At 40.0% G+C, this 23,080-nt stretch overlaps 2 protein-coding genes across 10 annotated transcripts; one reads left to right on the top strand and one right to left on the bottom strand.

The window, feature by feature from the left end:
- Positions 1 to 1,155: 1,155 nt before the first annotated feature.
- Positions 1,156 to 10,924, bottom strand: LOC101487180 (tetratricopeptide repeat protein 16). Of its 9 annotated transcripts, none has more exons than XM_076891173.1 (14): positions 10,270 to 10,617; positions 9,744 to 9,922; positions 9,373 to 9,463; positions 9,056 to 9,193; positions 8,191 to 8,291; positions 7,875 to 8,004; positions 6,931 to 7,145; positions 6,689 to 6,812; positions 6,475 to 6,601; positions 4,038 to 4,182; positions 3,757 to 3,922; positions 3,239 to 3,372; positions 2,996 to 3,137; positions 1,156 to 2,857 (listed from the first exon to the last, which is right to left on the bottom strand). In XM_076891173.1, the coding sequence occupies exons 1-14, from the start codon at positions 10,300 to 10,302 to the stop codon at positions 2,822 to 2,824; spliced, it is 1,761 nt and encodes a 586-aa protein (XP_076747288.1). In that variant the 5' UTR covers positions 10,303 to 10,617; the 3' UTR covers positions 1,156 to 2,821. The 9 variants fall into 9 exon arrangements, with proteins under 9 accessions (XP_076747288.1, XP_076747289.1, XP_012775776.1 ...); XM_076891174.1 differs by having other exon boundaries at positions 6,695 to 6,812; XM_012920322.4 differs by having other exon boundaries at positions 6,505 to 6,601; positions 10,270 to 10,614.
- A 186-nt stretch (positions 10,925 to 11,110) lies between these two features.
- slc2a8 (solute carrier family 2 member 8) lies at positions 11,111 to 22,894 on the top strand. Its single transcript, XM_023152552.2, has 10 exons — positions 11,111 to 11,246; positions 12,880 to 13,042; positions 14,437 to 14,643; positions 15,253 to 15,352; positions 17,771 to 17,982; positions 18,107 to 18,256; positions 18,601 to 18,709; positions 18,796 to 18,918; positions 19,878 to 20,023; positions 21,624 to 22,894. The coding sequence occupies exons 1-10, from the start codon at positions 11,158 to 11,160 to the stop codon at positions 21,768 to 21,770; spliced, it is 1,446 nt and encodes a 481-aa protein (XP_023008320.1). The 5' UTR covers positions 11,111 to 11,157; the 3' UTR covers positions 21,771 to 22,894.
- Positions 22,895 to 23,080: the final 186 nt, after the last annotated feature.

The raw sequence follows: 23,080 nt of genomic DNA, 5'->3' as shown, positions 1-23,080 counted from the left end.
TCTATCACCTGAGAAGGGGTTCCCTTCACCAAGGAAGCAGAAAGGTGACGAAAAGCAGCAGGTACATAATTCCCACAACTACTTTCAAATTACTGGACAGCCTCGACAACTAGTCGTGTACATAATCACATGTCATGTAAGACAAAAAATTAGCAACGTCACCCCCATTATCTAAGACATCAGTATTATTGTTCTGCTTTTTAGAATAGCTTTCTGAACCAGCACAGACCACTCCATGTCCTCAGATAGCTGTCAGTCAACACATATGGCTCCCAAAGGGATTTTTGTGAGGAAATAATACCATATTAGATGTGCTGTGGCACATGTTTGGTCTTTGGATTAGAAAGGATCAGGTTTCAGACAGCGTGACTTCAAAGAGCAGGTGGTTTTACTGTATATGGCCAATAAATCAAGTTATTAATGCTCAATCAGAATGAGAAATAAGAGGAACTGAAACTAGTTTACTATTCATGTTAAGTCACATGATTCTGTGCAAATCTGTGGTTTGGCAGTGACATGTGGAACTAAACTCCTGACTGTGAACAGTGGCGCAGTTCAGCGTGGGTTCACTCACCAGTCGAGGAGACGCTCACCAGCACTACCCTTTCACCAAAGCACCTGTTTGTTGTCGCATTAAGCGATCACACTGTATGTCAGGCAACCAATATCATCGTAAATCACACCTGAATTAGTTAAACAAATTACATTTATAAATGCAGAACTGTTGCTGGATTTAGAGAAACAGAAGCCTACATTTTGTGTAATGCCAAATATAAAAGAAGATATTACCAGTCCAACATCATGTGAAAATGCCATACTAGGATATTATGCCTCTGCTGCCACCTATTGCACCTACCTGCTACAGTACATGATCATTAAAGGACAATACCACTGTGCTTTAGATACATGTTGTTACCTTTGATTTAGAGTTTAAGTAACTGTTGTTGTATGATGCAATTTAAGACTATAAATCATTAGCAATATGTTTTCCATTGTCTGTCTCGTGAACATAATATTGAAGAAGGGCTTTAAACTAGTTTCTTGTCTTTCTCACAAAAATCTTCCTGGACTTACGAATGAACCGATTAGATTTTAGTAGTCAAAAATTAATGTCGGAGGCCACTTTGACCTAAACAAACACATTTCAGTCAGGTCCTCCTTTTTATCTGTAAGAATTTATTTTTGCCTGTATGCACTCCAGTTAAGCACAGAACAGAGCACATACCAGTGACAACACAAGTGACATTTATTAAGAGAGAAACAGCACAGCTGTAGGCAGACTAAGTTTAAACAGCACACCCATATCTGACTATATGACAGCTGTACTTTCAGCTATAAGCAGACCAATCACTCACTCTGGGCTAGAATTCACTTCAGCTGATCTTGCAGTTTGACTTTGTGGCCTCCCAAAACTAACCCCATTTTTGGTCATAACCCAATAACTTTTGCACTAAATATGAGAAAATTTCAAAATTTCTGTTTGTTGAACATTAATAACTTGACTGTGACATTTAATTATCAAAAGGTCTGGGACCAATTTTACAGTAACATCACATTTTGCAAAATCATTTTTGCCACTCACTTGGAAGTAGAACAGGTCATCTACTAATTATTTTATAAAGATCCCTGGCTTCTCCAGTAAATTTGTCTTAGTGCCCTTGAGCAAGATACTGAAACCTAATTTAGACCTAAATGCATCCATTAGAGTGTAACTGTGGGCTTGATAGATACAAACTCCATAAAGGCATACAACAAAATGCTGTATGAACCACACTGAGTGCACAATTAGAGTATAACAATGTTAAGTACCAGTCCGTGTAAAATTAAAAGGGGGAAACCACGTTACATTTCTGGTCAGATACTAAGCTGTGCAACATTAATCTTTAGAGCCTATCTCCAAACCGTAAATACTGTATAGAAGACCTGTGTAGAAACAGCATCTATAATTTAGAAATCATAGTTGTATTTGTAGCAGCAGCTATATGTATTAAACTTTAGGTTCATGTAAAGGTTTTATTCACAAAAAATAAACATGCCTAGTATCCTTTATGTTCTTCTCAACAGGCATGAAACTGCAGTTTTCTAATTTTTATTCAGCATCTTCATATGAAGGGTTTGTTGTGATGTATCCAGGTAAAAAAAATCCTAGAAAAGTGATCCTGTTCATCTGAATGCAGTATTTGCAGTGAGATAAACACTGACCCCTGCTGACCAACAAAAAGAATGTCGTCTCTGAGACCAAAGAAGTCATTTCAATGAGTGATGAAATGTTTCTCCTACTAATAAACGCTACATCTAGATGAACAGAAATACTTTTTCCTTAAGGCACATGAATTGTTGTACTTTTCTTGATTATAAGGAACACAGTTATACACAATTTTGTGCAGGGATGAACTGATACGTTGTTTGATATCAGCCTTGTTGACTGACATGACATTTACCTTTTCTGTGTCTCATAGATTTTGATAAAGCAGAAGGAACGACTAAAAGAAAAAGTACAAATACAAAAATATGCACTAGCTATCAGTGAAACTGGGATTTTAAACTCTGATATCAATCTACAGCCGATGTATCTGGAAGCACGTTTTCATCGGGCACTGTTAAAAATGATTCTCTCGATCATCAAACTCCTGTGTAATTCTAAATAACAGGAAAACACAGAGTTACAGCTGATGATGGTTGTTCCACTCTCTGTATTCCTGCTGTCATTTCTCAGATGTGGAACCCAAACAGGCCAACTCTGCAGCACTGCATCCTCTCATGTTTACAGACGCACTGATGGATGGTAGGTGGTGTGTAGTGAGACACGTCCCAGTGTGGTTTAGCGATGCAGTGTCAGGAATGAACGGCTGACCTGCTGCACAATAACACAGAACAGCTGTGAAGTCACTGCAAAAAAGATCAAAACTGATTTGTAGCTGAAAATTACTTAAATTATCTGAGTAGAATTTTTAAAGAACTGAACTTCTAAAATAAATGAAGTCCTGCTCGGTACCTGGAGGAGGCTCCTCACAGTTATCTGCATCTCCTCTTTGTTCACACACAGCTCCAGCTCCTTGCCTTCTTTACTTGGCTCTTTTGATTGGCTCGCTGTGCTCTCATTAGTGAGAGTCATGTTGCAGAGCTTCTCACTCAGTCTAAGAACAAAATTCAACACAAGACAACGAAAGACTGACTTTGTCAGCTACCTCAATGTCAGGTATCATCCAGCCTTCAAATTAACCTCCATGTTTCTGACCTTTGTGGATCAGAGGAGGAGCTACAGCTCTGCATGGTTTCCATCAGCTGAGCTCTGATCGCTTGTCCTTTTGGGCTGGACAATACATCAGAGACCCTGCAGCCAGGGAACAGACTCATAAGCATAGCAGCCACCTACACAAACAGACACACACAATTAACACAAGATTTTAAAATATTAAAATGAAATGCATCAGTAAAGTTTTACTGATAAAACTTTTGAAATTGTTTTCAGTAAATGTTTATCCCACAAGAGGTTTTAAAGTTTCTTATTAATTGATTAGAAATTAACAGATGACCAGCCATTAACTTCCTTATTTTAGCTGTTAATTGGCTCCTTTAGTGTTGGGCTGGGATGACTGTTCACATTAAAACAACTTCCATTCAGGGTTATTTGAGTGTCATGTCTTCTCCTTATCTAAGGGCTCTGTCAGACATTGTGTTAATCTTATTGAATGAAATCTTTTGAAATGAAATGTGGCTTTACTGAAAACCACAAAAGATTAAAGAATTTGAGACCTCCTCGTGGGTGGGGTCCAGAATCAGCATGCAGATGAAGTCCTGCCTGGCCCCGCTCAGGTTCAGCAGCTTTCGAAAAGCCTTCGATCTGCTTTCGTAGTAATGGCTAGAGGCGGGGTTGTGCTGGATGGCCAGAGAAAACATATCGACTGCCTCCTGGAAACGCCTGCAGATCCAGACACACACATTCAACAGTATATCAGCTAAGTGACATTTGATAACTTGACTTTATAAGTTTCTCTGTGTGGGTGTTAATGGGATGTTCTCCGTGTGGTTCTGACCCATCCTGGAAACACAAAGATCCCAGCGTGTTGTAAATGACAGCGAGGCGGAGGCGGACAGCAGGGTCTTTTGGCTGCATCATCTCCTCAGCCTGCCGGTAGTCAGCCAGAGCATAGTGCCAATAACTCTGCTTAAAGAAACAGTCTGACATACACATATAAGCATCAAAATGGTTCCTCAGTTAAGCATTTAGTGTCAATATTTCATTAACTTTACACACATTAACTCTGGTTTTAATTTTCATAATAGCTGCTTTGATGATGTAAAGACAGGTGAAAAACAAAACCCTAACACGATGAACGCCACTCTTCCTACAGATATTCCCATATTTGGTGTTTGATTGATGCTGAGAGAGTTGGGTCTCACATGTTGGTCCACAATCTCCCCACAGGCACTCAGCTGGGTAATTGTAGAGGCCAAGCAAATGATTCACATCATCTTCAAACCATTCAGTCTAATCCAGAAGGATCAAAATGTTTCATCATATGATGACAGGAAACTATTTTTGTGTTGTTTTTCAGTGATGATTCTCTCTGAGGGAACACGTGTGGCCAAAACATATCAACAAAGTCCCCAACTCCAGCGCCTGGCATTATTGAACTGGCTTCATTTTCCAGTGCTGCTCGCCTCAGCCTCATTCCCCCTCCTCTCTGTGCCACCCCATTTAACAAAAATCCTCCAAATGCCCCTGGATATAACAATGAGAGGGAAAATGAAAGACAGGGTAGTGGGAGTGGGATGATGTTTAGCAAAGGGCTTGGGAATGAACTGAAATCCAAGAAGGATTCATGTGTAACTTATGCTCCCGTGGTTGTGTTAGCTTATGGAGGGATTTCCCTTTAGAAAGCCTACAGAGAGACGGAGAGGGGTTTTGAACAACTGCAAACGTGCTCCCATGCAGTCCTCCAAAATCCCAACTGCATGTTGCTCGACATGAATGACAGTGTGCATCAATCAAACGCTGATTAGCTGACAGTGGGCCAGAATAGGGAGAGGAGTCTCAGTGGAGATCACCAGGAATGGGAAAAGTATGAAACAACAAAAAAAAAGAAAAAACATCACTGTTTTTAACATTTCACATCACCTTTTTGCATGTGATATGTCTGTTCTTCTCTGACACTGGTTAATGGACCAACAACAGCGTAAGCATAACTGGCCCACAGACCGGTTGTACAACATATTTTTTATACAGCCCGCATCTGACAGCAGATGCTCTCTGCAGTCTGAAGCTGCATATGTATTGCCAACAGACTCAACGCACTACTGTCGCTGAACCATTCATTTCCAATCACCCTGGTGTTACATAGTAAGATGTGAGATACAGGGGCTATCCAAATACATGGCTATTAAATTGTGTTTTATCCCCATCCATTCCTGATGGAGAGTGTAGAGTGGTGAAACTCTAAAAACAGTGCATGATCTTCAGTTGGAGCAGCTCTTCAGTCTTGCTGCCTAAAAATCTGGTTTGTCAAGTTTCCCCTGTCACATTAGATGTTTTGCCTCTTTTACTGTGCAGGAAGTCACATGCTTCAACTCAAACACTTAGAAGGACACTCAGTGTAAGATCCTCTTTGACTAAATACCCTGATTCACAGTGCTGATGATCCATGACAAAAGCTCGTCAAGTTTAAGGTGTACTTTTGGCTTTAAAGCCTCACGTTCTGGCTGTCGCATTACTCAAACTTCCAAAGTGCTGAATATGAATGTGCGCTTGCACAGAAAGTAGAAATTTCCACACATTAATTCTCAAAAATGTCATAACAGGTTTTGAGATCATGCAAAGTTGTTGTCCAGGCAATCACTCGGAAGGGGACATCAAACATACTTTGCACACAACATTCGACATTAGTTTTCTTACATTCAACTCAAATCAATAATGTTTAGAGCAAGCAGCAATCTCTGGGGCTGAGTGCCAAAGCCAATGCTGAAGGGCCAAAAGCTGCAGTTCCTCCAATGGCCACTTGAGGCTGACTCCAAGAGTGAGTCAACTGCCATAAACTCCTATGTAAAATGGACAGTATCACAGCAGAAATAACAGAGTTTCCCCTTTCATAAGAACTGTACATGGGATGTATATAATAAATATATAATGCATTTAAAAAAAGAGAGCACAAACATGAGCATTTCAGTAGGTAATGAATATTAATTATTAAAATCATGCTATGAGATTGCAGTTATGTGTATATGTTAAAAAACTGGTGTCTATCAGACAGTCAAAGAAAAGTTGTTGATGTGAATCAACAACAACAAGGAACAAGGAAATCAACAGAAAAAGAAAACAAAAAGCAGGAAATAATTTATCTAAGTTTTACATTTCCATCAGAGATCTGATTAAAGGTTGAGGTGAGTCAAAGAAGATGTTCAGTATTTTGGGGGGTGCTCGATCTAAGAACATTTGGGGTTTCATTGCATGGGTGAAAAGAGCAGAGGACTCACACACAGACAGGTCAGGTGTCACAGCCTCACCTCCTCGGTTCACGTACAGGCCTGCCTGGCCCTTCTCTTCCTCAATGGCTTTGTTGAGAAGCAGAGTCGCCTCTGCGTAGAGACCTTTGCAAAAGCACTGAACGGCAAAATCATTGTAGATGAGAGCCAGCTGAAACTGCGCCTCCTCCTGCACAGAGCAACTCTCAGCCTTATCATCTCTGACCTCCACCTTCTGACTCCTGATTTCCTGCTGTCCCTCCTTCTCCTCTTCTCCACTCAGCTCCACAGCCTGGATTATATCCTCAATGGCTGGTATGAAGTTCTTCATCCGTCTATACAGAGTCCCTCTGCAAATGCAAGGGAATAGCATTCAGCTGAATTAAATACATGTCAGCAAGTCAACATTCCACTGTGTAACAGTCCCAAAACAGATTTTGTTAAGGTCTACACATTGGCTGGAAACACCTGAACAGGTAGAGGCCTCCGTCCTCTGGGCTGTTGGCTAGAGCGATATTAATCATGCAAAGGGCTTCAGGCAACTCTCCACACAAAGCTTTGTCCACAGCCCTTTGTCTCGCCTGTTCACTCGCTTCCCGCAGCTGGAGTTGCAGAGCTCCAGCCACCGGACAGGTCGGGTTCAACGCCAACGCCAACTGCACGTCATGATAACAAACTGATGTCTGGATAGAAGAAGAAAGTTTCTGCTGGTTTAATCATAAATGTTAAACAGTAGACAAAGTATACTTAGAACACTATATTGACTTGAAGTGATGAGATCTTCAGAAGTAAAAAAAAACCAGACTAAATGACATTGTTGAGAATTAAAGCACATTTCATCTCGAGAAAGTTTGCAGGTTATATCTGATATGAAACTTAAACACTTAAAGATTGAGGAAATAGGAAATAGCAGAAACTGCAAATCTGGCCAAATCTGGCTGTTTTATTGCAGCAGTCATTATGATAGCAACATTAGTGTATACTGTTTGTAGACACTAATCTACAACATCACTTAGCATTTACACAAACATTTCATATGACTTTTTTCCGCTTGGCTGAACACTAACTGAGACCACATGATATCTTTGTGGTTACAATGTGATGACAGACAAGATCTTACATGAGAGGCATCCATGGATCCACAACCTCAGCACTTTGTTCTCTTATTGCTGATTTATTCTTGCCAAAATCAGTTTGTGGAAGCCTCAGTTCCCAATTTCAACTGTTTTTTACAGCCTATGTTTTGTAATGCTGCATGTTCTGTCCTGCTCTGTAGCTATAGTTAGTACATTGGGCCATTACACAGAGATCAGTCAAAGAATCTTGGTATTAAAATATCGTGAACATGAATGCAAAACGCAAAATGTTGCGATTTTTACATAGGTTATACAGAGAGGTGTAAGAGATGTGACCTTGTTAAGCTCTTTGTGCAGTCGGGCTCTGAGGATGTATAGGTCAGAGGTGGGACCTTCTGATGCCATCCAGTCATTTACCAGCTTCAGACAGTCAGTGTGGCGACCTAAAGCTGTCAGACAGGCCAAGCTGGGATGCAAAGTATATGTATGTTTGTTAATTTCACATTTGAACTCTTGGGGACTTGTTATTAATCTTTTACCTTCTGTACACGAATAACAAATGCTCAAATCAATTATAAGGGAACTATAAGGTAACTTAGACACTAAACATATATTGTACTTCAGTCTAGATGTTATGGCTCAGGCTCCTGACCTTCTGACCTTGTGAGCTCTGCAACCCGGTTTCACCTCAGCAGCTTTGCTGAAAGCCTCCAGTGCATCTACAAAAAAACCTTGGTCGAACAAACACTGACCCTGGGACAACAAGAGGCAGAGGGATCTATGTTAGGATAGTTCTCTAATGCCCACTTAAATTAAGATAGGATTCTTATTTCAACTGTAGTAATTAATGTTTGGTTGCTCTGCTCTGCAGCAGTATACATCCCCGCCTTTCCATGGAGGCTAAAGGCAAGGAAAACCGCTACAAAAACCCTTCTCATAGAACAGAACAGGCATTAATGACAACAAATATAACCTTGATTATTTCATAAACAGAAGGAAACAGAGAACCTGGATGGTAGGTGGGTTGCAAGGAGGCATACATTGGCAGCAGTAGGTAAATTAGTGCATGCTATATGAGATTTGCAACTTGGGTGTGTAGTTTGGCACTAAGATCAGCTGATCTGCCAGGCCTGTGGCTGAGTTTGACTCAGCCACTAGAACTAAGTATAAGCTCAGTTCTATGTAGAATAAACTTAGATTCCAAGGAGATATATGATATAATGAACGTATATTTGAGAGAAACACTGTCAAACAATATGCAATATTTTTCATGTCAACAACTTTAAATCAAACAGAAAATAACATGTTTTTTTCTTTTCAATTATTTTTTACTTAAGAGGTGCTCACAGCTAGAGTCGTGTCCTGAGATGACCCGAATAAAAATCCTCAAATAGAAAAAAAACTTTCTGAAACTGAGTGTTCAGACCTTGTATCCAGCATTGTAGCAGTATATTCATGACAGAAAATAAGAAACGACATGACAAGTCTTCATCATTGGACCCTGCGAATACTTCTACCTGCAGATAGTAAATGAAGGCCAAACGATCCTCGAAGGCTCCAGGCTCCAAGAGCCAGGCCTGTTTGTAACAGGCTGCTGCTGACTGGAAGTCACACAGCTGTAGGTAGGCCTCTGCCTGGCTCACATATAGCTGAACCTAGAACATGTAATATCACAGGATATAACAATATAGAGAGGATAAGACGCAGGCCAGAAAAGAGATGCATACATAATATCCAGAAAGCATAACTAACGGTTATGTTAAAAAAAAAGCCTCATCTGATCTATTTTACAGGAAAATCAGCAACATCTTGTGTGACCACTGTGGAAGGTGACCTGTTGTGGCTGCAGAGTGATGGCTTTGGAGAAGCAGATGACAGCCCTCTCATACTGAGACTTCCCCATTGCCTCTTCCCCATTTATATAACTGCAATAACAAAAACAAAAACAAATATTACTTAACAATGAAAATACTTAAAATTCAATAAACTGTCTATATATAAGTGGAAGGTAATCAGACACAATTTGGTTTTAAAGGAAGTGGAAGGGAGCTAAAACAACTTATTCCACACAGAGGATGAACTTAGATGAAGCACAAAGGCCCAATATAACATAAATAATGACTATAATAAGAAGTATAACACCATTTTAAATGTACTGCTGTACGTATTCAAGACACATAGGTATCAGTCACTGTTGATTCTCACTGCTCAGCGGCCTTGCTCTGAATGATGAGGCTGCCCTGCAGGTCTGGTCTTTGACAGGATTTTTCTGTGTGAAGAAATATTTTACTGGAGCCAAACAGCCGTTTTAGGCTGTTTTTTCTTTTGGCCTCAACCAGCTCCTCTTCTGATACAGCAGTGGGGAAAAAACTCTGCTCTGCATCCTGGAGGTGGACAATCAAAAGATTTCAGTTCACTTTTTCTGAGGTGGCACACTGTTTTATCTCGACAACATCACATAACAGTTTATTAGTGAGGCTATTATTAAGGTAGTGGAAAACATTTATTGTGTGCTGTTATGCATTTAAAATTTTTAAATTACAAGTCTTACTCCAACCTAAAAACACTTTGCGTCACTTTCAATGTTCACTCAGTAGCCGTAACGTTATTTAACCTGGGTTTGTGCTAGTTAACTAGCTCAGGCATCATAAATGAAACAAACATATTTTATACACAACCAACAGGCTGGGCCTGTCTACATTTTCACTGTTGCTTTTCAGTCACTTTTTACCGTTTGGTCATCTGTCTCCTCAGATGTGTCCATTGCGTCACTGAAATTGCTGTTTCGAGCTGTTTTACACTTACGCAGTCACTTTTACGACCTTTATTTTTTGCTTTGCTTGTATAAAGTTGTTGCCTAATGTTGAAAATCCGAGGGTCGCCATGGAAACCAACTTCAACACTCCTAGAAGCTCTTATTTTGGAAACAAATCGTAAGCGAGAGATCGCTTCCTTCCTGTTTTTTCGCCATGTTAAAATGCAAAATAAATAACATTAACGTCTTTTAATAAGCTGTAGCTATAAAGTAAAATTAAAACACATGCAAAAATTAATGAACTGTGTAACGCTACGTATCTGCTAGCTTAAAGGAATGAGCTTTAACTAATTCTGAAGGAATGACCGCGATTAACCAGAATATCTGCCCGTCTTCGTAAAACGTTAAAAATTAAAGTGAGTTTAATTTTTAGAGTAAAGGTGTCTGTTACTCTATCTTTGCTTTAATAAAGATAGGAGACTGCAGTCTGTTTTGGGCGATAGACCTCATACTAGGAGTTTTACTGTGAAACTACTTACACGCAGGGAAACAGGAAATAAGAGGAACACAGGACGATCAGCTGACTTCAATGTTGACAAAGCAAGTTAACCGCCGGTGAGAAGCAAATGTTCTCGGTAATGGTCACATTGTTTTTTCCAGCTGAATTGTCCGATATTTTCTTCACGGATATCTCAGATGGTCTAACTTCTTCTTTTTTCTGATTCCGTCCTGGTGGTTTTTCGCTTTCTTCGACTGCTTTTCTAGCTTTTGTTCGGGGATTTTTAAATTACTTTCTGACATGTGATCATTGTCAAAGGTGAACAGAGGTAAAAACCAGGAAAGATTGCTACTACTGCTGTCGGTATGGACATCCAAGATGAGAGGAGAAGGCTGCTGGATGCCGAGGGTGGAGATCCAACAGGACTCATGTCTGAACAAGATGCTTATCTGAGGTCAGTGTAGCTCTACCACAGCAGATCATTTCAGAGGGTTTACGTATCATCTAAATATACAGAGTTATCTAGACCATGCAGATTATGTTTCCGACTTGTAGTTTTTACTCTCCCCTTGCTGTTTTAGGGAAACCAGTTTAATTACGGATATTATTGCTTTGTTTAGTTTTAACGGTGTAGCATAATTTATTGGTGGGTGTGTGTGTGTGTGTGTGTGTGTGTGTGTGTGTGTGTGTGTGTGTGTGTGTGTGTACTAAATTTAAAGATTATGGCATACTGAACAAGCAGTTGATCTTTGCTTAGCTTCTTTTTGCTTGCTTATTTGGAACCTGAAAGGGCCACAGAGGAGAATCTGGAGTTTGCTTGATAACAACTGTTTTATGTTGACCTAGACCAAAGTCAATGGCTACTAGAAGAATTACACAGATGAGTGACAAATTAAAGGAAAACACTGAGCCCTTCACCTCTGCATTGGGGGGATGTGGTATGCTGTCATGGATGGGTTTTTCAATACAATACAATATTCTTCTGAGTGATCGCCTTTATCCTACAGTGACACATTTCTGTCCTGCACGGAGAAGTTTGATGAGGATGAAAATGATGTAAACCATGTTGCTATGAACAAATATAGGGATTTTAGACTCGCATACATCATCAGCAGAGAGAGTGACTGAATATCTTTTGGAAAAACGTCACTACAATGAAGTAAAGCGAGTACATCAGCATTCTGAGAACTAGATTTTAGCATGTGATTTGATGCAGAGTTTCCTGCTTCAGAAAGCTTATACTGATCTACACTGCAGTAACAGTTGTAGGAGGGCCCCTTCCTGTCCCAACAGTACTGCCCACCATGGCTCAAAGAAAGGTCCATGAAGACATGGATGAGCAAGTTTGGTGTGGAAGAACTTGACTGGCCTGACCTCAACACCTTTAGTTTGAATTATAGTGATGATTGCAAAACCGGCTTTCGTATCCAACAGTCCAAGGGTGACTTGAACATATGGTCATGTGGTACACCACATACTGGTGTTGTAGCTGTAAAGTGGGGGGTGGGGGCAAAAAAGCTTTTATTTTTATATTCTTAAGTTTTAATAACATTAATGTAATTACATTTTTTATATATTAATGTAAATCTGCAAAATAATGTTACAAACCCTGACACAATTATCATTTAGTACACCCAATGCTCCCTTTAAACTCACTGGAGCTTACAGACAATCTCATGTCCTATTAAAGCTGCTTTATTCTTCCTGCATTCAGTCTAAAGCTGCAAAGTACTGTGCAGCACCGTGATCCTAGCTCTGCTTTTTCATTCTTAGTCCGAGTTAATCACAGTCATATCTGCTAGTTTTTGTAATACTTGCTCTATTCTGTACTGGATTCCTATTGTTGCTGGTGCTCTCCCAGTTTAAATACAAATCAGTATTCTCTTGATTACAGTGTTCCTGACTGAACAGCCGTTAGAAATGATGCATGTCACCCATGCCATGATATTATAGGCTTAAAAGAAGAAGCAGAAATTATTCTCTCTTTTGTCCCTGAAGCATATTAATGAGGCTGAGCTTCTTTCTATCATATGTGAGACCTGACCTTTACCTCCTACACTCATCTGTGTTCCTCTTTCTCTCCACAGCAAAGTGAAGAATCGAAAGTTGTACCTTGCGACACTTGCCTCTGTTCTGGGTCCCATGAGCTTCGGGTTCGTGCTGGGATACAGCTCTCCCGCCATCCCCGAACTCACCAAGATTGAGGACTCTCGGCTGAGACTGGACGATAACCAGGCTTCCTGGTTTGGGGTATGATGACAGCCAGGCAATTTTAACAGCAGATTTGTGTGACATCTCATTTCATCCAACACATCCTGTAAAAAAGACACACAAGAAAGAGCCGGATGAAATTAAAATGTGTTCACTGTATGTTTAAAATTAATCATTTTAGCACATTTTAAGAGCTTCAATAATCATGGTCATAACAGTTTATGACATAAAACGGTGGAAGAGTCACTGAAGGAACAACTTAATATACTGATCAGCCACAACACTGAAGCCATGTGCCTAGTGGTTTGTAGGTTCCCTTCTTGGTAACCCAGTGGTAACATTTTGGCCGCCTCCATGTTTGTGTTTTGTTTTGGGTTTTTTTTGGGGGGGGGGGGGGTTGAGCCAGAAGTGACCACACTTGGACGAGAGGCTGCATTGTTTAGTCTAATTGTTTAAAATAATAGAAGCTGGCATCCATAACAGTCACAACTCTAATGCTAAGCCTTAGGACAATCACACCGTTGAGTAGCTATAAAAGAAGTCACCTCCTGTATAGTAGCTGATAAATGGGGAAACTAGCCATAGAGACCCCAAAAGGTTGATTCTTTTCATCCGGACGTAGCAATTTCAATGGGAGAATCTTTTCATCACTCCTTCAGTCTCAGCTGACTGCAGGTTTCCCCAACCTGCAGTCAGCTTTGTGTGTATACGTGTTAAAGGTAACATCTTCATGAATGGCAGTACCTAAGGTTTGCCTCCAGTATACTGTAATCTTCTTCTTCTTTTCACTGCTTCCTTTATGGGTTGCCACAGTAGTTCATCTGCCTCCATCTCACCCTATCACATCCTCTTCTGTCACATCAACCGTCTGCATGTTCTCCTTTACTATGTTCATGAATCTTCCTTATTTTTCTCCTGCCTGGGAGCCTAATCCTCAACATCATTTGCTCAGTTTATCTACTATCCCTCCTCTGCAAATGCCCAAATTATCGTAGCGTTGCCTCTTGAACTTTGTCTCCAAAACACTTAACCTGAGGTTTCCCACTGATGCACTCATTTCAAGTCCCGTCCACTGTAATGAGAGGATCTGTGTAATTTTTGCCCTTTTAATGTTGGGTATAAAGAGTATATGCACCCTTTAAAGCCAAGCTGTCTGTTTTAAAATACGTTGAAAGTATTTCACTTAAACATATGGTCATGTGTTACATGGCATACTGGTGTAAAGTTGGTCTATATACTGCAAGCGCCGGAGCTTTGGCCTTTTTCAAAATAGGCACTAATGCAAAATAGAAAATATAGTCCAGATGTTAACTCAACAGAAATAGTTAAACCCTGTTTAATTATTCTTTTAAAATAATAAAATTGATCAAATGCAACATAAAGTTCAAATAATTCATTAACGTTTATTGCTGACGATCTGTTCTGTGTTTCAGTCCATAGTGACGGTGGGAGCAGCGTTGGGCGGGCTGATTGGTGGCTGGATGGTGGAGAAGATTGGCAGGAAGGTCAGTCTGATGTTATGCGCGCTGCCATTTGTCTCCGGCTTCACCATCATCATCGCGGCGCAGAACGTGTGGATGTTTTACGTTGGCAGAATTCTGACAGGCCTCGCCAGCGGCATCACCTCGCTGGTTGTCCCGGTATGTCATTTAAAAGCAGATTAAAGGCCTCTTTAATATTTGACCCGGCATCTGTTGATGTGAAGATTAGACAGTTTGATTCCAGAAGAAAAAAATCCATCTCCAAAAAACTTGGTTGTTAGACAGTAAATTGAAATGTCAGGCAGAAAAAACAAGGTATGCTTTCATTTTGTGGGATTAAGAAGTAGCTGCACAGTATCACTTGAACACTGATTAAAAATTAGAGAGTATAATCTGACACATGGCCTTAAATGGTGTGAAAGCCAGACACCGAATGACCTGATGGGCGGCACCTACACTCAGTGAGATAAATAAGGATTGTTTTGAACAGTGAATCATGCAAAGCCATTGTAGAATAAAAATATGGAGCTAGAAATGAACAGAATAAGACCACCTTTGCTTCAATAACATAAATGATTGTTAGTGTGGATCAGTCCATTCAAACGCCAAACATTTGTTGGCTTTGGCTTCTCAAATGTGAATCATAAATGTGCTCTTAACTTTATATAAACAAAATTATATGTGTTTGCTTTATAAACCATTAAGAGAACAGTTCTGTATACTAAAGGTTTGAATTTTTGATGTTCTCCCTTGTCTCCCCTCAAACAGGTGTATATTTCTGAGATGGCACATGAAAAGGTCCGTGGGACTTTAGGCTCCTGTGTGCAGCTCATGGTGGTGATAGGCATCATGGGAGCTTATCTTGGAGGTATGAAACTGATGTTTAAAGTTTTTATGGCATCTTTAAAACTCCCTTTGCAAAGTCTACATGGCTACAAGAACTGCAGTGTCAGATACAAGAAAAAGTGTCAGATAACAACAACGTTTTACAACCTACAAATCATTGAAAGATGATGTAACAAATGTGGCATTCCCATGATCATCGTCATATATGATCCGATTCCTCTGCTGCCTCTTAGACAACAGCCTCACTGCTTGACCTGTGTGAAAATGGCTGCTTCTGGCTAATCTTGTTAGCTGTGTGCTGTGCATGATTTCCTAATAAAAGCTGGTATGTTTTGAGAGGTGGATTTGTCTCGTGGTGCTCTGGAGGTTAGTTGCTGTGCAAAACACAGCAACTGTGTCACACTGCAGTCAAACAGCTGTTTGGTTGTGGGTAGATATGGTTTTTGAATTGTATCAAAGGTCTATCAGAGTTTGCAGTGATAACTTGCGGAATAACATCATGAGGTTAAAAATAGAATAATTTATTTATGAATCAGTTGATCAGTAAACTGGTTTAGAACCTGTTTCTCTGTGTGAGCCTTGTGACTGAATTTTGACGTGACCATAATCCCTCTGTGTGCCCCCCAAAGCTAAAATTACTCAAATAAAAAAAAAAAAACTGAAACTCAGTTTTCTGCATATCAATTTAGAGTGTGCGCTTGAGTTTTATAACTAATCAAAAAAAGACAAGCCCAAACCTCTTTTTATTCAACGCTCTGAACAAATGGTTCCTGTGCAAAAGGTGCTCTGTTCTCATTCTTGGCAGACTGGCTTAATCGAGAACTGTATTCACTAAAGTACTGAAAACATCGAAAGAGAGGCACACACACTCACACGCACACACTTGTTTTCAAGTGTGAAGACATTGAGACATGTCATTGACATAATGCTTTTCCTAGCTGCTTACCATAACCCTAACCATGAAAAATGAATACCTAACCCTAACCCTCAGTCTAAACCTAACCACAACCTAACTGTAACCCTGACCCTAAAACCACATTATGAGCCTCAAAAATGCCTTCAGACTGGTGGGGACGGTCATTTTGTCCCCATAAGTGACTGTTGGTCCCCACAGGTATAGTAGCATCCCAATTTTCTGTCCTTACAAAGACGTCTAAACGTGTGTATACACACACACACAGTATTATGTTAACTGTGTATCATAGACAATCTGGTAACTTGGGTAACATTTGACAAATAGAACTTATGGATAAAGTTTGAGAAACAGGAAAATGCTAAGGAATAAGGCAATTGTATAAGAATGCAGGAAAAACCTGAAGTAAAAAGCACGTGTTGGAACTGCGACATTTTACATTGGTCTATAGCAGGGGTGGGCAACTCCAGGCCTCGAGGGCCAGTGTCCTGCAGGTTTTAGATATCGCCCTGGGTCAACACACACACATCAAATGATTAGTTCATTACCAGGCCTCTGGAGAATTATAAGACATGTTGAGGAGGTAATTTAGCCATTTGAATCAGCTGTGTTGGATCAAGGACACATCTAAAACCTGCAGGACACCGGCCCTCGAGGCCTGGAGTTGCCCACCTCTGGTCTAGTCTCCAGGTTTGAAAAATAAAGCTAAACCTTTAATGCTTTTAATGGCCAGCAGGGGCTCACTACTCAGTTGCAAAGATAGCTTATTGCTCATTTGATTTATAACCTCAGTAAACAGGTTCCTAATTAGTTTATTGTATCAGTCACTAGCCTCCTCAAGTCTTCCTCAATATAACATGATGTTCATTGAATAAATTATTGTCTCATTAGCATACAGAAGGATCATAAGAGTACACATTAGGACAGGCTCACCTTAATATTGACACGTTGCTGCCCAGTGAGCATGCATTGCCTTTCTCACTTAAATCCGCCCCTCACTTGTAATGTTTGGTGTTAAACACTTAGATATGGGGGCAGTATAAATGCTAACCTTGAGGCTTCAGTAAAAACTAAAAGTGTCAGTTCAAATGGTTCTCACTGTTAAGACAAAGTTGTTTCAAAACAGCTGCATGGTTTGATGCGATGGATCACATCATGGAATTTGTTAAAAGGCCATATGAATCAAATTGTCTTTCATATGTACAAGAAATGTTGCTTATTTCTATTGAGGCTTTTTTTTTGTTTTGTTTTGTTTTTTTTTGGTAAAGGGGGAAATGTCTCTGTTAGACATTTTTTAACTCATTCAGTGATTTAGTGATTACCTGTTTGGCCAAAATTAACAACCTTCTCTGAGCACATATAACACTTTAGATGCCGATTTTGAAATATAATAAATATCCTTGTTCCTGTTATTGTAAAATTAAAATGAATGGCTTCTAAAACTTCTTTTCCACATCTCTTTAAACAAAAGATGAGGAATAGCTGTAGAAATGGCTCATCCTGAGTGTGTGTGAACCTGTCCTGCAGGTCTCTTTATGGACTGGCGTTGGTTGGCGATCTGCTGCTCCATCCCACCGACGCTGCTGATGGTCTTTATGTCCTTCATGCCTGAAACGCCCCGCTTCCTGCTGTCACAGGGCAAGCGAAGGGAGGCTGTGGAGTCACTGCGCTTCTTACGTGGACCAGACGCTCCTGTCGAATGGGAGTGCGCCCGCATTGAGGAAGCATGTGATGAGCAGGTGATATAAGACAAGAATTTCTGGCCACAGTGCCTTTGCCCTCCTCAATTGTAATTCAACCACTGTGGGAAAATGTTGGCAGTTTGGCTTGATGATTGACAACGTTATTCTGTTTTCCTCCTAGGGCTCTAAATTCCAGCTGTCTGACCTGAAGGATCCTGGTGTCTACAAGCCTCTGGTGATTGGCATCATGCTGATGATCTTCCAGCAGATGAGCGGGATCAACGCCATCATGTTCTATGCTGAGAATATATTTGAACAGGCACATTTTAAGGTAGCTCATTCACAGGCGCTACTGCTCTTTCTATCACTCACTAAACAAAGCAGATGAAGGAGCAGAAGAGCAAGACTTCACAGGACAGTGCTGGCACCTTTTTATCAAAAATGGATTTGTCGCGTTGCACTTTTCCCAAAAAGGCTTTTTTGGGAAATAGGAGTAGGGCTAAAAACAAAAGTCACAAGTTAGTGTAACAAAATGCGAAACATTTCAGTGAACACACTAATAGAAAGCTCTCCCCTTGGAGGTGAAAATTGAATTCAACAGCAAAATTATCAATTTACAAGTTTTCAGTGAAAACATAAATTCATTATAGACCTGTCTTTCTCATTATTCTGCAGCAAAGTGACCTGGCGTCAGTGATCGTGGGTCTCATTCAGGTCGTCTTTACTGGAGTAGCAGCGCTTATCATGGACAAAGCTGGAAGGAAAGTCCTTCTCATTATCTCAGGTAGCCAGAATCTTTAAATGTAATTATTAACCATAATTCCTGAGATCTCTCTGTGACACCTCCTTGATTGTAATTTCATAACACAGGTGTTGCCATGGCCATCAGCACCACAGCATTTGGAGTTTACTTCTACCTGATGTCCTTACTTCCAGAACCCCATGGTGACCTGGCCTGGATGGCTCTGGCCAGCATAGCGGTGTTCATCACAGGTCAGTTTTCCAGCATATAAAAATGGGTCAATCAGCTCCACTTCAAGATGCAAAAATGATTTAGTCCTCACACCTTTTCCTTACCTTATACTTAATACAAATAACTTTGGATATTTAATGGCTTTGGCTATTCCATCACAAATTCAAAGATAAATTTGTCAGTCATCTGCAAAACATTTAATTAGGGCTGTGCGATATGACCAAAATCTCATATCCTATATCCTAATATATCCTATATTTATCGTCCCAAACGACGATATTTATCACAAAAGTTTTACATTTTCTGTAAATTCTGTGAATCTCGGGCAACTTGCGTGAAGTGTTTTCAGCTGGGAGTGCTGTACCTGGAGTCGAGTGTTACATAAGTTGAAACGGCCGCAATTTTCACAATTTTGTGAGTATTTATTACACGGCATGCTGAGGGTAAAAGCCTGTCCTAAGGTTTATGTTTTTAAGCACCCATCGGCTCTTTTTAGTTTCTCATCCGTAAACACTCCACATACAATTTCACCTGATTCAGTTTATTTTGAAAAATCTCAACAGGATCTTCAGCTTTTTTTGTGAAAGGTTTACGTGGAAAATAAACAAGCGGAAGGCGGAGCCACACGATGGTTTTACCGTCGTTGTTGCTAACGACAACGCAAACAAACAGTCGCTTGTCCGTCAGTAGTGTGGTTATTTTATATATAAGAGAAAGAGAGAACTTTAAGAAATCCTGGAGTGACCATCAAAACGATGAAAAACTATTTCCGTAAACAGTTTATTTTGCGACACCACGAAACAAGCGATAGCGTAAAATGAAACATTAGACGTTATATCGTTATATCGAACAGCCCTACATTTAATACTCCAAAACCCAAACAAATTAGTGCTGCTGATGGGGATTTTTTTTGTTAAACTTGTGGGTGTATTCCCCCAACAGACCATGCCACTTTAATAACTGTTGCTGTCCTGTTCAGGTTTTGCTCTCGGCTGGGGTCCGATCCCGTGGCTCGTCATGTCAGAGATCTTCCCAGTGAAAGTGAGGGGGGTTGCCAGCGCTGTCTGCGTCCTCACCAACTGGAGCATAGCATTCGTCGTCACCAAAAATTTCCAGGATATGATGGTGAGTGTTGAACAGAATACCAAATCTGTTAAAGATCCATAAAACCACATTTCAACCAGGATTGTAAACAGAAGTGAAATTTAATTAAACAGAAGTGAAATTTTATCTTACATCTGGGATCCTTTTTTTAGTGAACACATGAGCATACAGAATGTTTACTTAAGATGCCATAAAAAGACTTCACTGCAAATTTTGCACTTTGCAGCACCATCCGAGGGACAAAGTAGAGCCCTTTGCTGGGCTGGTTCTGGCACATAGGCCGCATGTTTACCACAAATGGTTCAATGGATGTGGAATAAGATCCTGTTGGAACAGTTAGCATAACGTAACTCACCAGAAAGTCAAAATGATGTCACACAGTAATCATTATTGTTTGTTATTATGGTTGTGATGAGATAGCAGAACACATTGGAAACACATCATCACTGACTTATGGCAAAATGTTGATGACTCGCCCCCATCAAACATAGTTTATTCCCAGAAAGCTTCCCTGCCAACACCAGACGAGCTGCAGAGAAGTGCATTCCTACTTAACGAGCATATTAAGGGAAGCATTTAGTCCAGTATACACATAGTTGTTGTAACGGCCCTAATTTGCCATCAGTCATAACAGACTTAACTGGCCATTTATGCTCACCATTGTTGCTCTCACAAATGCTGCATGACTCCTGACTTAGTCAGGCTGGAAAAATGAGTGTTTGAAAAGCTTAATGTCTATTGCTGTTTCAGTGATGGGTCAGTACAGGCACATTGAGATAACCAGGGTACAAAGGCGAAAAGCTGTAACAGCTGGAGCAAAAAAAGATGAGATTTTGTGGAGAAAACTTTCAAACCACCATAATTATTTTGTTTCCTCTTTGGACTTGTTCTAGTATAATTTTTTTTCCGCTGAGTTGCAAAACATGTTGTTTACGAGAAGACTTCACCACGTCCAGTGTGCCACAAGCACCCTTATGAATAGTTATGGGTCTGATGTCACATTTAGACTGAGCAGTGACCAACATGCCAACCATAACAGCAGCTTAAGTAGTCAGTAGTCACTCCATAGCCTGCTTAGGTTCGCTGTATTGTCTCAAAGCGCTGTCACTTTTAGATTGGATATTCTCAGCTCAAAGGATAATGGGTTTCATTTTTTTGTACAGGATTATAGTTTTGTTTTGTTTTTTTAACCATCTGTATTTGTGAATTTAAAAAACAAAGTTTACTCTACACCAACATCTAGATTACTGTACAGCGATATCTTTGTATAACTTCCTCCTGGAGGTCAAAAAACTGCATGTTACATTAATTGGTCATTCTAAATTGGCTTTGGATGTTGGATTGTGTAGCTGTCTGTCTCATTGCTGAAGGCCACCTCTGCTACCTGGAGAAGCCTCTCCAACATACTGAGGATGGAAAAATAACAGTTAAATCCATATGAGTGACAATTTGTGAAGCTGTGAAAACATATTTTGATGCAGGGATGAAAATTTGAATTGAATTTGCGCTGCAGTCGGGATATTTTGAGTGTTTTTGACATAGTTCTCTGTGGCCTTTCCCCCCTCTCTCTCTCTCGCTCGCTCTCTCTTGCTCCCCCCCCCGATACCTATTTGCCTTGCAGAATCTTCTAACCAGTGCAGGAACTTTCTGGCTATTTGCTTCTATGTGCATCCTGAATGTCATCTTCACCATGGTCTTCGTCCCAGAAACCAAGGGCAAGACACTGGAGCAAATCGAAGCAACTTTCAGAGGGATGTCAGGTCCCTGAAGATGCCACATGTAAAGACTAAAAGACAAAACTGCTCATTTCTGAACTCACTGCTCTACCTGGGGCACTGTGTGGGTATTCTTTGTTGTTGTTATTATTAACACTTTATCACCTTTGGATATTACAGAAACTGCTGAAAGAAGTAATCCTTCGTGAAGGTTATGATTTTCAGTATTTGTGTACGAGGCATTGATTTGTCTGTTGTTCATGATGCCATTGAACTGTAATGCATCAGTAAGGTTCTACCAAATTTGAGCTGTTTTCATGTGAAATCTGTCCAGAATCCTTTAATGTAAGATAATCTGATAAGGCAATTAAGTGCAGTCCTTTCAGTTTTGTGATACTGACAGTCTACAGAGGGGACCAGATTCAGGCTAAAGGGGGGCTGACTCTATACTGCCCCCAGGTGTACTCTTTCTTGCAGTTCTGATCAGTAAAGACAATTTTGGCAAGTTTTCCTCAGGACAGCAGTTTAGCATGAAGTTGGAAAACACTGAGGGTTGTAGTAATGGACTCCAGTGTTGCCTTCCCTATAAAATGAAATGCCAAAAATACATATAAGCTACTGTTTTTCCCTCTGTTTGTTTAAACAGAGCTTCTAAATTGAGCAGGCAGACACGTGCAGTGACTTCTTCCGGGTCATTTACATTTTTTTTCCGTTGCTGGATAAGAATATTTCCTATTGTTCTGACTCTTTTTAAGGACTCTAGCAAAAGACAGAACAAAAGTGTAACATTTTGGTAGAAGTGAGTAAGCTGTTTACACTAATTTACCTGTGTGTAATTTACACCATCAGGGAAGATTTATGTGAAGGCATTGTTCTTTTGGGGGTTTTTTTTAGCTGTGAACTGTAAAAATGTGTTTTTTCTTTAAAGTTTTATAATCATTTTTCTTTTGGGATACACTTGAAAAATGTTTTAAACACACATTATATGACTTATACACCCTTGAGGTTATGATAATAGTCACGTAAGTCACATTGTGAAGTAGTGAGTTATGTTAATTAAATATCACCTTTTCTTAAACATATTGTTTTTGTTGATCACTCTACTGGAAAAGAATAATAATCATGTTGTTGTTGTTGTTTTTTATTTAGTTTGTGATCAATAAAGATGTTTCTATTGTGTCTGTGTATTCTTTACAAATTCATTGTGAATTTCACCTGAACAGAATAAAGTCATGGTTATTTCCCTAGTTTCTCCTCTATGACTCTGGTATGACACAGAATTATTACCTACACTCGTAACATTTTTTGATGAAACATCTAAGTTCCAGGTGATAAATGTTTCAATCTTATCATAAAGACCCCT

Source organism: Maylandia zebra, linkage group LG12 (genome assembly GCF_041146795.1).
Source record: "Maylandia zebra isolate NMK-2024a linkage group LG12, Mzebra_GT3a, whole genome shotgun sequence".
Classification (NCBI taxonomy): Eukaryota; Metazoa; Chordata; class Actinopteri; order Cichliformes; family Cichlidae; genus Maylandia; species Maylandia zebra.
Note: the sequence above shows the minus strand (reverse complement) of the source record. Positions and strands in the feature narration are given on the sequence as shown.

Coding starts and splice junctions, on each gene's coding strand:
- LOC101487180 (XM_076891169.1), bottom strand. CDS start 10,302: ATGGACACATCTGAGGAGACAGATGACCAAACG. Junction 8,292..9,055: donor CCTTCATTTACTATCTGCAG/GTAGAAGTATTC, acceptor TTGTTGTCCCAG/GGTCAGTGTTTGTTCGACCA. Junction 3,923..4,037: donor TCTTTGTGTTTCCAGGATGG/GTCAGAACCACA, acceptor CTGGATCTGCAG/GCGTTTCCAGGAGGCAGTCG.
- slc2a8 (XM_023152552.2), top strand. CDS start 11,158: ATGGACATCCAAGATGAGAGGAGAAGGCTGCTGGATGCCGAGGGTGGA. Junction 11,247..12,879: donor GAACAAGATGCTTATCTGAG/GTCAGTGTAGCT, acceptor TTCTCTCCACAG/CAAAGTGAAGAATCGAAAGT. Junction 15,353..17,770: donor CATGGGAGCTTATCTTGGAG/GTATGAAACTGA, acceptor CCTGTCCTGCAG/GTCTCTTTATGGACTGGCGT.